Source organism: Scyliorhinus torazame, chromosome 5 (genome assembly GCF_047496885.1).
Source record: "Scyliorhinus torazame isolate Kashiwa2021f chromosome 5, sScyTor2.1, whole genome shotgun sequence".
Lineage (NCBI taxonomy): Eukaryota > Metazoa > Chordata > Chondrichthyes > Carcharhiniformes > Scyliorhinidae > Scyliorhinus > Scyliorhinus torazame.
Window position 1 is genome coordinate 177719333 of NC_092711.1, and position 17099 is coordinate 177736431.

At 45.5% G+C, this 17099-nt stretch overlaps 1 protein-coding gene and 1 long non-coding RNA gene across 2 annotated transcripts in view; one reads left to right on the forward strand and one right to left on the reverse strand.

The window, feature by feature from the left end:
- The window catches only part of LOC140422562 (uncharacterized), a 44964-nt gene extending 29574 nt beyond the window's left edge, over positions 1-15390 (forward strand). Inside the window, 1 exon segment of the mRNA XM_072507575.1 lies at positions 12041-15390. Within this exon segment, the coding sequence (XP_072363676.1) occupies positions 12041-13141 (1101 nt within the window). The 3' untranslated portion in view covers positions 13142-15390.
- LOC140422496 (uncharacterized) lies at positions 4411-10393 on the reverse strand. Its single transcript, XR_011947491.1, has 3 exons — positions 10138-10393; positions 9557-9938; positions 4411-7153 (listed from the first exon to the last, which is right to left on the reverse strand). It is a non-coding gene; the product is annotated as an uncharacterized lncRNA (long non-coding RNA).
- Positions 15391-17099: the final 1709 nt, after the last annotated feature.

Consider the following 17099-nt stretch of genomic DNA (forward strand, 5'->3'; position numbering starts at 1 on the left):
ACAGCTACAGTAATCTATGTATAACCCTGAAAGAATTCCCCCCTTTAACTGTTCCAATTTAATAACAAGATCCCATAAACCAGTACCTGCTTTTCAAAGGTGTGGCCCAGCACACAGCACTCAAGACCTGGTATGGATGCTCTTGTTTCCTTTCCAAAACAGCAGGTTTGAATTCCTTCCAGAAAACAATTATTTATTTTCAAGTTATCAAGCCGTCTGGAAACAGCTTTTAAAATGAAGATCGACTGGGGACAGTGGAGGCGACAGAGAGGGGTGCGGGGAGCCCTGGTGGGGTCCCCAATCAGGAACAACCATAGGTTCGCCCCAGGAAGAATGGATGGAGGATTTCAGAGCTGGTTCCAGTTGGGAATTAGGAGGGTGGGAGATTTATTTATAGATGGGACTTTTGCGAGCTTGGGAGCATTGGAGGAAAAGTATAAGTTGTCCCGGGGAAATTTCTTGAGATATATGCAGGTGAGGGCATTTACTAGACAACAGGTGAGGGAATTTCCGTTGCTCCCGACACAGGGGATACAGGACAGGGTGCTTTCAGGGGTGTGGGTCGGAGAGGGCAAGGTGTCAGAGATTTACCGAGAGATGAGGGAAGAGGGGGAGGAGTCGGTGGGCGAACTAAAAGGAAAGTGGGAAGAAGAACTAGGGGAGGAGATAGAGGAGGGTATGTGGGCTGATGCCCTAAGCAGGGTAAATTCCTCTTCCTCATGCGCCAGGCTTAGCCTGATTCAATTTAAGGTGCTACATAGAGCACACATAACGGGGGCAAGATTGAGCAGGTTCTTTGGAGTGGAGGACAAATGTGGGAGGTGTGGCGGGAGCCCGGCAAACCACGCACATATGTTTTGGGCATGCCCGGCACTGGAAGGGTATTGGAAGGGAGTGACGGGAGTGATTTCGCGGGTGGTGAAGGCCCGGGTCAAACCAGGCTGGGGGTTAGCTCTATTTGGAGTTGCGGAAGAGCCGGGAGTGCAGGAGGCGAAAGAGGCCGACGTTGTGGCCTTTGCGTCCCTAGTAGCCCGGCGCAGGATCCTACTCATGTGGAAGGAGGCGAAACCCCCCGGACTGGAGGCCTGGGTAAATGATATGGCGGGGTTCATTAAACTGGAGCAGATAAAGTTTGCCCTGAGAGGATCGGCTCAAGGGTTCACCAGGCGGTGGCAGCCATTTCTCGACTACCTAGGGGAACGTTAGAGGGAAGACAGATGACCAGCAGCAGCAACCCGGGGGGAGGGGGGGGGGTTAGTTTAGGTCAAAGATAAAGGGGTTTTGTTACTTGTGTATTGTTTAAAATTTCTGTATTGTTATTGTTGCGTTTGCTTTGTAAGAGGGGAAAAATTGTTGTTTGGGAAAAAATTTTCAATAAAACATTTATAAAATGAAGATCGAGAGACAGGCCAAAATACTCCTCTTTCTGAGTACAGCAGCCAAAAATGTGAAAACGAAAGCAAAAAACTCAGAGCCACAAAACAGCCCCAAACCAAAGCGGAAGTAAAACCAACTCCCAGAGCCACAGCCCAGCTCCACCCACACAATGACATCACTGAAACCATGTGATAACACAAAAACATTTCTTAAAGGGACACTCCCATGACACTTGGTATGGCAACTGCTCAGCCCAGGACTGCAAGAAATTACAGAGAGTTGTGAACACAGCCCAGTCCCTCACACGAACCCGCCTCCCATCCATTGACTCTGTCCACACCTCCCGCTGCTTTGGGAAAGCGGGCAGCAAAATCAAAGACCCTCCCACCGAGGTTATTCTCTTTTCCAATCTCTTCCATTGGGCAGGGGTTACAAAATTCTGAGAACTCGCAATAACAGATTCTTTCTCGCTGTTACCAGACTCCTGAATGACCCTCTTATGGACTGAACTGATCTCTCCACACACCTTCTCTACTGAGTAGTACTACACTCCGTATGCTTCACCCGATATCTATGTATTTAAATTATGTATTTATCATATGTCCTATGTTTTTTCATGTATAAAATGATCTGTCTGTATTGTACGCAGAATAATACGTTTCACTGTACCTCGGTGCACGTGAATTAATTTAATCAAATCAAACTTTGTTCATTCTGACACTTGGTGAAGTGGGAGGGCGGAGGGTTTCTTTCTGCTGGACTGGCCGGTCTCACGACTTTGCTTCCAATGGGCTGATGCTCTTTGAGCCTGGGGGAGAGCACGTTTCCACTGGAATGATCCACAAAGGCTGAAGTACATTTATTTTATCCTTGATAGTAAATAGTGTTATTCCCCCACGACAGGTGGATCTAAAAGAAACCAGATGGGTTTTTACAACTATCGACAATGCTCTCATGGTCATCAATGACTTTTAATTCCAGATTTTTAATTAATTTAAATTTCACCATCTGCCGAACCTGGATCCCGATTGCATTATCCTGGGTCTCTGGATTACTAGTCTGGCTATTGTTTTCCAAGATGTGTTTTGTTAGTGATGAAGTTACTATAGCCAATAAGTGAGCTGTTTTCGAGTTGTTTCCTTTACGTCCTGTACTTTCCTACTAACTTGCAGCCAAAACAGCTGCAACTGTACTGTGTATAAACGTGTGTTATTGTAACTACTCTTTGAGATGCTTTGGCTCGCTGAAGCATTCCCTGCATGTTTGTAATAAAGATTCCCAAACTTTAACCAACTCTGGAATTCGAGTGACATTTGTCCCACAACAGTCTGGTGTCAGGAACAGGATCCATTGACGGCTCTGATTAAAGGAAAGTCCCCGTGGACAGCAGATACCGGGGTGAGTATTGTTTGTTTTACACCACCCGTGTTTAGTTCAGTTTGACTGACCACTGGGGACTCCTCAGAACCTCAGGGAGCTGTTTCTGGTCTGTTTCTTTGACATCCATTCAATGTAATTTCAATAACTGGAACATTTCAGGCATGGAATTGTCGGTTTTATACCAAGGATATGTTTAGGGGTGATGCTGAAGTCCCCGTGACCGAGAGGATTTTGTAGCTGTCGAAAAATGAGGGGATAAAGCCGTACGGGAGGTGAAACAGAAAGAGTTAGGCAGTTGGACAGAGTTTGGCGTGTGTTCAGAGGTCCCAGATAGGGGTCAGCCAGCATCATCACATTGATGGATCTACTCAGAAAAGGTCCAACCAGATGGAACTTATAAGGCCCAAGGTGAGGTTAGTGGCGCGGGGATTTGAAGAAGTCTTAGGAGAGAAAGAGGTCAGAGTGGACTCACCCACAGCGGGAAAGGTAATTTTGAAATTTCTTTGGCCCTTTTTGTGACATTTTCTCGGAACTTTCAGTCAAGAACCATAAAAGCTGCATTTGCGCTGGGGGATCACCTCCAGAGGGCAGTGTTTCTGCAACCGCCTAAGGTGGCAGATGTAGATGGAAGACTTTGGAAGTTCAATAAGTTTGTTCATGTTTTGAACGATGTTTCAGAGTGTATGGCACTTCTCAGTTAGATCAGTTTTGTCCAAGTCGGGTTGTCTCTACCTGAAGGCAGATGCTGCTGTGCTTTATTAGTACCATGGCAGGAAACTCGGGCATCTTTATGATGCATGTTGATGACTGCCTATGTGGTGGTACTAGTGAGTTCCAAAATAATGTTACTGACAGGATCAGAACAACATTTAAGGTTGGAGCCAGGCTTCTGGGACCTTTAAATAAATTGGATTGGAAATCGGGCAGTGTGGGTCTGACGTGACTTTACATCAACAATCTCACGGAGACAGTGGGATCCCCCTGTCACAGTCAATGGGGCCGGGGCCTCACAGAAAGATGAAGATGTTTCCAAAGCTGGGACTGAGCTGCTGCAAAGTTGAATTGACGAATGGGGCACACAGACAAGGCCGGATTCAGGTTTTGATGTCTTTGAGCTGAGTTCTGAAATGAAATGTCCAGAAGTCGAGAATATTTAACGGGTGAACAAAACATTAAAAAATACAAGATGGAGAAATGTGTGTTGAAATTTCCATCTTTGGGTGAGCTGCAAAATATAAAATGGATTTTTTTAGTGATGCCTCACTCGGATGAGCCTGGCTCAGTGTCTGTACACTGAGTGATGTTTAAAAATCTCTTTCAGCAGAAGAACAGACAAACATTTCTCATTCTACATTCAAAGGTCGATGATATTCAGCTCCCATGAATCGAGTGACTCTGTCAGATCTTGACCTGATATTTGGTGTGAAATTTCTGTCTGTAGCTCCTCCCCTTCTAACATCCTGTAAAAGGACTTTACAAAAGCCATCACTGTTAGTGCAGGATACCCAAATGAAATGTGAAATTCGATCCTATTGTAAGAACCGTGTTTGGCTCCAATCTCAATTGTAACACTCAAATCAATTACATGTCAGACTGTGTTGTGAAAGTTACCTGCAGCTCCTGACTAGTTACAGACCATTCCAGGTACAAGAATATTGTCACAGAATTTATTAAGTTAATTGTAATAAGTACAAAATCACAATAATTAACAAAGGCAGTGGATCAGTCCGTTCACTCTGGATCACCAGCTCTCAGCTTCCAGGTGACTGTGGAGCTGTCTTTTGTTCTGTTGACTGAACATAACTGAACAAGTCTTTCTTCATGTTGTGTTGTGCACCGAGCTCCAGAGAATTGTAGCTCATTAACCCTTTCTAGTACCTACCTCTACGCATGGCTGGTAGTTTCCTGTGGTTCTGATTGGCCCAAGCAGCCCATGATCAGTCCCTGATTGGTTAAATGGGGCACGATCAATGTCTGATTGGTCTCTGAAGGATATCGGTCACCTTGCTGATGTGTGATGTCAGTTTCTCGTTGTAGTGTCACTTCCTCATGATTAATATTCGTCAGGCTCATCGTCCTAACTGATGCCTGAAGTCACCCATGATTATTGTGGTACATTAATTGCAAGCCTTATTTAATACTTCCTGTACACTCTACCTACAATGTAACTACTGTTAGGAGGCCCATTAACGACTCACACAAGAGACCTTGTAACTTATTCTTATCTCGAGCAAAGCTGATTCCACACCCTGAACTTTCAGGCTAAGTTGATCTCTCAGTACTGAACTAATGTAATCCTTAAATGAACAGGAGCAATCCCGTCATCTTTTCCGAGCTTCATGCATTCCAATATGTCAAATACCCTTCAACATTTAGATTCCAGCCTTGGTCCCCTTTCAAACAAGTCTCTGTAATGTCTATCAGGACACACATTTATCTCTATCCGTGCTGACAATTCTTTTTTTTAAATTTAGAGTACCCAATTCATTTTTTCCAATTAAGGGGCAATTTAACATGGCCACTCCACCTAGCCTGCACATCTTTCAATTGTGGGGGTGAAACTCACGCAAACACGGGGAGAATGTGCAAACTCCACATGACAGTGACCCAGAGCCAGGATCGAACCTGGGACCTCGGCGCCGTGAGGCAGCACTGCTAACACTGCACCACCGTGCTGCCCCATCTGCGCTGACAATTCATCCAATCTCTGTCAAATGCTGTGTGCATTTTCAATCCATTTTCAGGGGTTCAATAATCCAATCGGGATTTCAAGTGAAACCTCTTCACCCAGCGAGTTGTGAGAATGTGAAACTCGCTACCACAGTGAGTGGTTGAGGTGAACAGCATGAATACTGCATGAACAGCTGTATCTTGACAAGGGAGAAAGGAATAGAAGGATATGCTGATGGGGGGAGATGAAGAGGGGAGGGTGGAGGCTCATGTGGAGCATAAATACAGACAGAGACCAATTGAGCCGACTGGCCGGGCCCTGTGCTGTAGACTCAATGGAACCGAGACAAATGTATTTATTTTAGATCTACCTGTAGTAGTATGATAAAACTCTTTTCTTGGGATGTAGGCATCACTGGCTGGGCCAGCATTTGTTACCCATTCATAATTGCCCTTGAACTGAGTGGCTTGCTAGGTCATTACAGTGGGGGACAGTTAAGAGTCAACCACATCTGTGTGGGTCTGGAGTCACATGTGGGCCAGACCGGGTAAGGATGGCAAATTTGAAATGAAATGAAAATCGCTTATTGTCACAAGTAGGCTTCAAATGAAGTTACTGTGAAAAGCCCCTAGTCGCCACATTCCGGCGCCTGTTCGGGGAGGCTGTTACGGGAATGCAGTCCTGGATGAAATTGAGAGCAGAAACAATAACAGTATCCAACCCACGTTATTAATTCTGAACTTGTTGGTGTCTCAGCAAGTGCGATGAATTACAAAATCCCTTCCCACATTCAGAGCAGAGGAATGGCTGGATAACTGAGAGAATCTCTTCCCACACTGAGAGCAGGTGAACGGCCTCTCCCCAGTGTGAACTCGCTGGTGTCTTGCAAGTCGGATAGCCAAGTGAATCCCTTCCCACACTGAGAGCAGATGAATGGTTTCTCCCCAGTGTGAACCCGCTGGTGTCTCTGGAGCGTGGATGTATGTCTGAATCCCTTCCCACACTGAGAGCAGATGAATGGCTTCTCCCGAGAGTGAACTCGCTGGTATGACTTCAGGCTGGATAACTCGGTGAATCGCTTCTCACACTGAGAGCAGGTGAACGGCCTTTTCCCAGTGTGAAGTCGCTGATGTTTCCGCAGGGTGGTTGAACGACTGAATCCCTTTCCACACTGAGAGCAGGTGAACGGCCTCTCCCCAGTGTGAACTCGCTGGTGTGTTTGCAGGTTGGATAGACAAGTGAATTCCTTCCCACACTGAGAGCAGGTGAACGGCCTCTCTCCAGTGTGAATTCGTCGATGAGCTTCCAGCTGTGATGGGGCTCTGAATCCTTTCCCACAGTAACTACATTTCCACGGTTTTTCCATGTCCTGGGTCTCCTCATGTGTCTCTAGGTTGGATAATCAGTTGAAGCCTCGTTTACACACACAACATGTGTATGGTCTCTCCCCGCTGTGAATGGTGTGATGTTTTTTCAGGCTGTGTCACTGGTTAAAGCTCTTTCCACAGTCAGTGCTCTGGAACACTCTCACTCGGGTGTGTGTGTCTCGGTGCTTTTCCAGTCACACTGATGTTTCAAATCTTCTTAAATAGACAGAGCGGGCAAACATTTTGCCCCCTAGATTTAAACGCTGATGATAGTCGGGGCCTGATGAACCTAGTTGCTCAGTCAGGTCGGGATGTGACGTTTGAGGTTGCTGTCTGTAATTCCTCTTCTTCTAATATCCTGTAAAAACAATTTAGAAACGACATCACTGTCAGTACGGGATAGGAATTCAGATCAGACAAATTTAGTTTCTCTGGAACATTCTTTCCTCTCTCATTTCCCAAAAGGTGTAAATCTCCATCCCACACACTCTCCCTCCATTCTCACTCTGTTGTATCTAATATCCACCCTCCCAATTCTCCTAAAGGTGCTGATTCAGGCTGATTGACAGATCCCTGCTCAATGCTTCCTGTCCTGGACACAGAGACCATAACAAATGGGAGCTGCAGTTGGCCATTCGGCCCATTGAGCCTGCTCAACGATTCGGTTAGACCATTGGCCGATCTACCTCAACATCATTTTCTCACACCATTCCCCATATCCCTCAATATCTTTAATATCGAGAATCCTAAATTACCTTGCTAAATTACCCTTAGTGTCTAAAACAAAAGGTTAGGTGGGGTTACTGAGATAGGTGGAGGTGTGTCAATCTCTGTCTTGAAAATACTTGATGACTGAGGCTCCACGGCCTCTGGGGTAGAGAATTCCAAAGCTTCACCACATCCTCGAGTGAAGAAATCCCTCTTCATCTTGCCTTTCCCTTAATGTTATGATCTATTCCCCATAACCCTTGACTCCCTCGTCAAATATAAATCTGTCCAACTCATCCATGAATATATTCAATGACCCCCCCAGACTCCACTGGTCCCTGTGGAAGAGAAATCCAGAGACTAACAACCCTCAGAGAAGGGATGACTCGAAATATATAACGTAGCTACAGCACAATATTACACAACTGGAAATAATAAATGTACTTTATTACTGAACCATAAATAATATATCTAATCTGCACCATATAACAACACTGGACATTTCTCTGTCTGATATTAATTAACTGTCCCCTTAAATGTCAGCCATCTCCTGGGTAAACCAGCCCTTTAATTGTGAACATTAGGAAAGAGACCATCCTTTTAGCCAGACAAATAAATGTGTCAAGCTGAGGGAGCAAAGGATGTCAATGTCTCTAAGAATCATAGAATTTACAGTGCAGAAGGAGGCCATTCGGACCATCAAGTCTGCACTGGCTCTTGGAAAGAGAACACTATCTAAGCCCACACCTCCACCCTATCTCAGCAACCCCACCTAACCTTTTTTGGGGGGGTCTAAGGGTAATTGAGCATGGCCAATCCACCTAACTTGCACATCTTTGAACTGTGGGAGGAAACCGGAGCACCCGGAGGAAACCCATGCAGACACAGGGAGAACGTGCAGACTCCACACAGACAGTGACCCAAGCTGGAATGGAACCTGGGACCCTGGAGCTGTGAAGCAACTGTGCTAACCACTGTGCTACCATGCTGCCCCTAAAAGAGACAGAGAGAGACCTGGGCCAACCTTTCCAGAGTCTGCACCCTCCCTGAATTCACTTCCTTTCTCTTCAGTTGCTGCAAGTCACCAACTCAAAGCCAGAATGAGAAAATAAATGGAAAGGGGGAATCATTGATTTCCTCCCAGATGTTGCACAGAGGATAAAGTTTTACATCTTTTTTTTCTGAACAATTCCACAATGCAAAAGGACAAAGCTGAATGCAGAACAATCAGCAATACACTAAAAATACGCCCACAATACACTCAAAACAGAAACTAATGAATAATCAATCCAAAACAGAAACCAATGAATAATCAATCCAAAACAGAAACGAATGAATAATCAATCCAAAACAGAAACTAATGAATAATCAATCCAAAGCAGAAACTAATGAATAATCAATCCAAAACAGAAACTAATGAATAATCAATCCAAAACAGAAACTAATGAATAATCAATCCAAAGCAGAAACTAATAAATAATCAATCCAAAACAGAAACTAATCAATAATCAATCCAAAACAGAAACGAATGAATAATCAATCCAAAGCAGAAACTAATGAATAATCAATCCAAAACAGAAACTAATGAATAATCAATGCAAAACAGAAACTAATTAATAATCAATCCAAAACAGAAACTAATTAATAATCAATCCAAAGCAGAAACTAATGAATAATCAATCCAAAGCAGAAACTAATGAATAATCAATCCAAAACAGAAACTAATGAATAATCAATCCAAAACAGAAACTAATGAATAATCAATCCAAAGCAGAAACTAATGAATAATCAATCCAAAACAGAAACTAATGAATAATCAAACCAAAACAGAAATGAATGAATAATCAATCCAAAACAGAAATGAATGAATATTCAATCCAAAACAGAAACGAATGAATAACCAATAAAAAAACAAAACCTGGACCATTCAAGCCAGTGCAATCCCGCCCCCCCCCCCCCCCCCCCCCGAGCAGTCGCCCCACATAGGTGAAGGGTGTCCAACACATGTATGGGAAAGTATGCGTGTGAAAAGCAGAGGACCAAGCAGGCACACCTGTCACATTAGAGGTAAGCGAAAAGCTGGGTCGTGAAGGATGGCCGGTTGGTAAAAATGGGTACCGGGCAAAAAAGTTTGAAAAACACTGACTGTGAATCCCTTCTGCACACGGAGCAGGTGAATGGTCTCTCCCCAGTGTGACCACATTGATGAATTTCCAGCTGAGATGAACCTTTGAATCCCTTCCCACAGTCCCCACATTTCCACGTATTTTCTATGATGCGGGTATCCTCATGTTTCTCCAGGTTGGATAATCTATTGAAGCCTCCTCCAAATGGTACAGTCCTGCTGTTCAATGATTTTCAGGCGGCCATCTGTCAGATCTTCTCGTGACATCAGGTTTCAGATTTCTGGCTGTGAATCCTCCTCACCTAATATCCTGTAAAAGGAGTTTGCAAAATTCATCACTGTCTGTACGGATAGAAATTCAGGAGAAAAATCCTGGGCCAACATTTCCAGAGTCTCCACCCTCTCTTCCTGGATTCATTTCCTTTCCCTTCAGTTGTGGCAAGTGACCAATTCAAGACCAGAATGGGTAAAGAAATGGAAAGGGGGAGAAAAGAAAGTGTTTTACTCACAGATGTTGGAGACAGGAGGAAGTTTCCGTCTGTGTGAACCTCAATCTTCACTCACAAATTGGCTGGAGAAGAGTCCTTCCGGTCGCCCCGGTTTCCCATTGGTCAATCCCTTCTGACAGACGATGAGGGGCGGAACACCACGTGGGGGTGGGAGAGACTTTTCCCTCCAGCCGCGCTGAGCTGGTGTCCAATGGGAAAGGCTGGAAGACCCGGACACACAATGGTCAGGGCGCCGCTTTGTTCCGGTCCCCGCCTCACTCCCGCACATGCGCACTCCTCACACGAAAATCAGCACATGCGTACCACGCCTCTTCCGGCTCACATGTTCAGTCTCTCTGCCCCGCACATGCGCAGCAACTGAAGGGAAAGGAAGTGAATGCAGGTCGGCTCAGGTCTCTCTCTCTCTCTCTCTCTTAAAGACATTGACATCCTTTGCTCCCTCAGCTTGACACATTTATTTGTCTGGCTAAAAGGATGGTCTCTTTCCCAATGTTCACAATTAAAGGGCTGCTTTCCCCAGGAGATGGCTGACATTTAAGGGGACAGTCAATTAATATCAGACAGAGAAATGTCCAGTGTTGATATTTGGTACAGATTAGATATATTATTGATGGTTCTGTAACAAAGTACATTTATTCTTATTTCTAGTTGTGTAATATTGTGCTGTAGCTGTGTTATATATTTCCAGTCATCTCTTCCCTCAGAGGTTTGTTAGTCTCTGGATTTCTCTTCCACAGCGACCAGTGGAGTCTGGGGTCACTGAATATATTCACCGCTGAGTTGGACAGATTTCTGATTGACCAGGGAGTCGAGGGTTATGGGGAACCGGCAGGAACATGGAGAGAAAGCTGCGATGAGGAGGGATTTCTTCACTTGAGGATGGAATTCTCTACCTCAGAGGACTGTGGAACCTCAGTCATCAAGTATTTTCAAGATCAAGATTGATCCGTTTCGAGGTATTGAAGATATCGAGGGATATGGGGGATAGCGTGGGAAAATTGTGCTGAGGTAGATCAGTAAATAAGTTCATTGAATGGTTGAGCAGGCTCAATGGGCCAAATGAACAACTGCAGCTCCTATTTGTAATAATCTGTGTCCTGGACAAGAAGCGGTGAGCAAGGATCTGTTGAGAGAGTGTGTGAGACAGAGATTTACAGCTCTTGGGGAATGGGCGACACAGTAGCACAGCGGTTAGCACTGTTGCTTCCCAACTCCAGGGTCCCAGGTTCGATTCCCGGCTTGGGTCACTGATTGTGCGAGTTTGTACGTTCTCCCCATGTCTTAGTGGGTTTCCTCCGGGTGCTCCGGTTTCTTCCCACCGTTCAAAGATTTGCAGATTAGGTTGATTGGCCATGCTAAATTGCCCTTAATATCCAAAAAGGGCAGGTGGGGTCACTGGGTTATGGGGGTAGGGTGGAGATGTGGGTTTAAGTAGGGTACTCTTTCCGAAGGCCAGTGCAGACTCGATGGGCTGAAACTGTACTGTAAATTATATGACAGAGGAATGTTCCATAAAAACTAGAATTGTCTGTTCTGAATTTTTATCCTGTATTGAGTGATGACTTTGTAAATTGTATTTCCAGGATATTAGAAGAGGAGGATTGATAGCCAGAAATCTTACTCATATCGAGATCTGATGGAGTCACTCGATTCATTGGAACCTGAAAATTAGCAGCCTTTGAATCAAGAAGGAGACATTTTTTGCCTAATCTGTCACCTTCGAAAAATTGTAACTTCAATGCGACTGGAAAAGCGCCGAGACCCGCCCTCAAGTGAGAGTGTTCCAGAGCACTGACTGTGGAAAGAGCTTGAACCAATTACACAGCCTGAAAAATATCACACCATTCACAGCGGGGAGAGACTATTCACGTGTTCTGTGTGTGGTCAAGGCTTCAACTGATTGTCCAATCTGGAGAGACACAAGGACATTGTCACCATGAAGAAACCGTGGAAATGTGTGGACTGTGGAAAGGGATACAGAGCCCCATCTGTGCTGGAAGCTCATCGACGCAGTCACACTGGGGATAGACCATTCACTTGCTCTCGCTGTGAGAAGGGGTTCACTTGCTTGTCCCACTTGCAGTCACACATGCGCGTTCACACAGGGGAAAGGCTGTTCACCTGCTCTCAGTGTGGTAAAGGATTCAGTGATTCAACCACCCTGCAGACACATCAGCGAGTTCACACTGGGGAGAGGCCATTCACCTGCTGTCAATGTGGGAAGGGATTTATTCAGCCATCCAGCCTGCAGAGACATCAGCGAGTTCACACTGGGGAGAGGCCATTCGTCTGTTCTCAGTGTGGGAAGGACTTTACTCGGTTATCCACCCTGCAAACACACCAGCGAGTTCACACTGGGGAGAAGCCTTTCACCTGCTCTCAGTGTAGGAAGGGATTCACTCAATTATCAAGCCTGCAGAGACATCAGAGGGTTCACACTGGGGAGAAGCCATTTACTTGCTCTCAGTGTGGGATGGGATTCGCTCAGTCAAGCAGCCTACAGACACACCAGCGAGTTCACACTGGGGAGAGGCCATTCACCTGCTCGCAGTGTGGGAAGGGATTCATTAACTTATCCAACCTGCAGGTGCATAAGCGAGTTCACACTGGGGAGAGGCCATTTACCTGCGCTCAGTGTGGGAAGGGATTCAGTGATCCATCTACCCTGCGGACACACCGGCGAGTTCACACTGGGGAGAGGCCATTCACCTGCTCTCAGTGTGGGAAGGGATTCACTCAGTTATCCAACCTACAGTCACATCAGCGAGTTCACACTGGGGAGAGGCCATTCAGCTGCTCTCAGTGTGGAAAGGGATTCAGTCGCTTGTCCAACCTACGGGTGCATCAGCGAGCCCGCACCGGGGAGAAGCCATTCTCTTGCTCTAAATAGGGGATGGCATTCGGTGATCCATCCCAGCTGCAGGGACACCAGCGCGTTCATACTGGGCAGAGGCCATTCACAAGAGCTCAAAGTCGAAAGGGATTTTGTAATTCATTGTGCTGAGACACCAAGTTCACAATTGATTACAGGGGTTGGATTCTGTTATTGTTTCTGCTCTCAATTACATTCAGGGCTGCATTTTGTTCATTCTGACAGTGGTCAATGGGGAGGGTCGGAATGTTTCTGCTGTACTGGCCGGTCTCACAACTTTGCTTCCAGTGGGTTGATGCTCTTTGAGCCTTGTTGCGATTACCTGGTTTCAAATTTCACAAAGATCACAGAGTGAAAGTGCATTTAAAGTAAGAAAATATTTAGTTTGCATTTCTGTTTGGAACCTTCCCCCCTCCAAAGCAGCCATGTTGCTATGCAGGTGGGCTATGGTGGTTACATGGTTCTTTTCTTTTCTTTATCAAGAAGAAAACTAACAGGGTATGAGGGGCAAGTTGTCTGAGGTGGACTGGGAAACTACATGGGAGACAGGGAATAGCTAATATTTCAGGAATTATTAAATCTATACCAGGGGTCAGTTAGCTCAGTTGGCTAGATGGCTGGTTCATGATGCAGAGCGACGCCAGCAGCGCGGCTTCAACTCCTGTACCGGCTGAGGTTATTCAGGAAGGTCCCGCCTTCTCAACATTGCCCCTCATCTGAGGTGTGGTGACCCTCAAATTAAATCACCACCAGTCAGCTCACTCCCAGAATATGGTCCTCCGAGACTTTGGCAACTTTCATTTCACATTTCACAAAATATTCCATAATTATATCAAGGGGAAGCGGATAACCAGGGAGGGGACAGGACCTATTGGGGACCGAGGGTGTAATCTGTGCATCGAGCCGGATGACAATGGTAGGATGTAAAGTGAGTACTTCAGATCTGTCGTCCCTTTGGAGAAGGAAGATGTGGGTGAAGAATTCAGTCAGAGGGAGTGTGAGGTTCTTGAGCAGTTTGATATGGGGGGGGCGGGATTCTCCGATAATGAGGCTAAGTGTTGACGCCGTCGTAAACACCGGTGAGTTTTACGATGGCATCATCTGGCCACTAGCACGATCGTATTCCATCTGCCAGGCCCTGGCCCATTCACGTAACCTTTCCAAATCCCTCTGCAGACTTCCAGTATTACAGACCAGTGAAGTAGGGAAACTATTGGGTAAAATTCTGAAGAACGGAATCTATCTCCACTTGGAGAGGCAAAGTTTGATCAGGATAGTCAGCATGGCTTTGTCACAGGGAGGTCATGGATAACAAATTTGATTGAATTTTCTGAGGAGGTGACCAGGTGTGCAGATGAGGGAAGTGTAGTTGATGTAGTTCATATGGATTCCAGCAAAGCTTTGACAAGGTCCCGCATGGTAGGCTGATAAAGACAGTAAAAGCACATGGGATACAGGGTAATGTGGCAAATTGAATCCAAAATTGTCTTTGTGATAGGAGACAGACAGTGGAGGTAGAAGGCTGTGTGACTGGAGGCCTGTGTCTAGTGGCGTACCACAGCGATCAGTGCTGGGACCCTTATTGTTTGTGCTCTATATACAATACAGAAGAAAATGTGCGGTGATGACAAATAAGTTTGTAGGTGTCATGAAGATTGGTCGCGTGGTTGACAATGAAGAAGGAGGTCAAGTTGCAGGAGGATAAAGACACATTGGGCAGATCAATGGCAGATAGAATTTAACCCTGACAAGTGCGAGGTGATACACTTTGGAGGGAGTAACACAGCAAGGGAGCAGTCAATGAATAGCAGGAGACGAGGAAGCTCGGAGGAACAGAGGAATCTTGGGGTGCATGTCCACAAATCCCTGAAGGCAGCAGGATAGGTTAATGGGGTAGTTCAGAAGACATACGGGCCACTTGCCTTTATCAGACGTGGCATAGGTTATATGAGCAGGGAGATTATGTTGGCGATGTACCGGACTTTGGTTAAGTAATAGCTGGAATACTGTGTGCAGTTCTGGTCACCGCACAATAGGAAGGGTGTGATTGCACTGGAGAGGTGCAGTGGAAATTCATCAGGCAGCACAGTGGATAGCACTGTTGCTTCACAGCTCCAGGAACCCGGGTTCGTTTCCTGGCTTGGGTCTTTGTCTGTGCGGAGTCTGCACGTTCTCCCTGTATCTGCATGGGTTTCCTCCGGGTACTCCGGTTTCCCCCCACAAGTCCCGAAAGACGTGGTGTTGGGTGAATTGGCCATTCTGAATTCTCCCTCAGTGCACTCGAACAGGCACCGGAATGTGTGACTGGGGGATTTTCACAGTAACTTATTTGCAGTGATAATGTAAACCTACTTGTGACACTAATAAAGATTATTAAAGTCTGTTGCCTGGGATGGAATATTTTAACTATGCAGAGAGGCTGGATAAGCTCGGGTTGTTTTCTAGAGCACAGAAGGCTGAGAGGGACCGGATTGAGGTGTGTAAAATTGAGGCTCAGTGACGGTGGATGGAAAGCAGCTGCTCTCATTAGTTGAAGTGTTAATAACAAGAGGACATGGAAATGAGGAAGAAAGTTTTCACCCAGAGGGTCTCAAACCGGCTGTGGTTAATTGTGCCAATGCAAATCAGGATGCAAAGTGAAATACTGGCAAATGAAAGTTTAAAACCCTCCAAGGCATTTGAATACTAACCACAGCGGGTTTCAGGACAAACCTCTTGATTTTTTTCAAAGGATGCAGCAATGTTCTGTATAACTGAAGCACAACCTCCCTACTTTTGTATTCAATTCCCCTCACAATAAACAATAATATTCTATTAGCTTTCCTAATTACTTGCTGTAGCTGTGCCTTTTGTGATTCATGCTCTTGGACACCCAGATCCCTCTGAATCTCAGAGCTCTGCAACCTCTCACCATTTAAATAATAAGCTTTTTTATTCTTCCTGCCAAAATGGATAATTTCATATTTTCCCACATTATACTCCATTTGGCAGATCTTTTCCCACTCACGTAACCTACCTCTATCCTTTGTAGTCTCCTTATGTCCTCTTCACAATTTACTTTCCTACCTGTCTTTGTATCATTGCAACATAGGACAGGAGTTGGCCATTCAGCCCATCGAGCCTGCTCCACCAGTCAATGCGATGATGGCTGATCATCCACTTCAATGCCTTTTTCCCCACACTATCCCCATATCCCTTTGTGTTATTGGGATTTAGAAATCTGGCAGTCTCTGCTTTAAATACACTCAGTGACTGAGCTTCCACAGCCCTCGGGTAGAGAATTCCAAAGATTCACAACCCTCTGAGTAAAAAAATGTCTCCTCTGAGACCTGTATTAAGTGGTTTCCCCTTTATTTTGAAATTGTGTCCCCTGGTTCTAGTCTCCCCAACCAGGGGAAACATCTCACCTGCACCTCCCCTGTCTATTCCTTTATGTATTGTGTAAGCTTGTATGAGATCACCTCTCATTCTTCAAAATTGTAGAAAATACAGGCCCAGTCCCCAATCTCTCTTCGTAGGACAGTCCTGCCATCCCTGGAACAAGTCTGGTGAACCTTCATTGCCCTCCCTCTGTGGCAATAATACCTTTCCTAAGGTAAGGGCAGTAAAACTGCACACAGTACTCCAGCTGTGGTCTAACCGAGGTTCGAGACAATGGGTATATTCTGGCCGGTCTCACAACTTTGCTTCCAGTGGGCTGATGCTCTTTGAACCTGGTAGAACACATTGACACTGAAATGACCCACAAAAGCCGATGAAGGACATCTATTTTATCCTGAATAGTAAATAGTGTTTTTCCCCCAAGACAGGTAGATCTAAAATAAATACATTTGTCTCTGATCTGTTGTGGGCCAATGCAGAGATACCTACAATATATGGACATTGTGTGTGAAAATATGTATTATGTTAACAAGATGGAGCATCACAAACTAAAGTAAGGGGCATGATGGGTTTTTCTGACTTGACCACATTAATCAGAGACACAGGCAATGAGCTGCTGAACCAGGCCTTTCATCAGTGGCACAGACAGCAGCGTGGAGTCCCTGTCAATTGAATTACTGAGAACCATACAGCGCAGAAGGAGGCCATT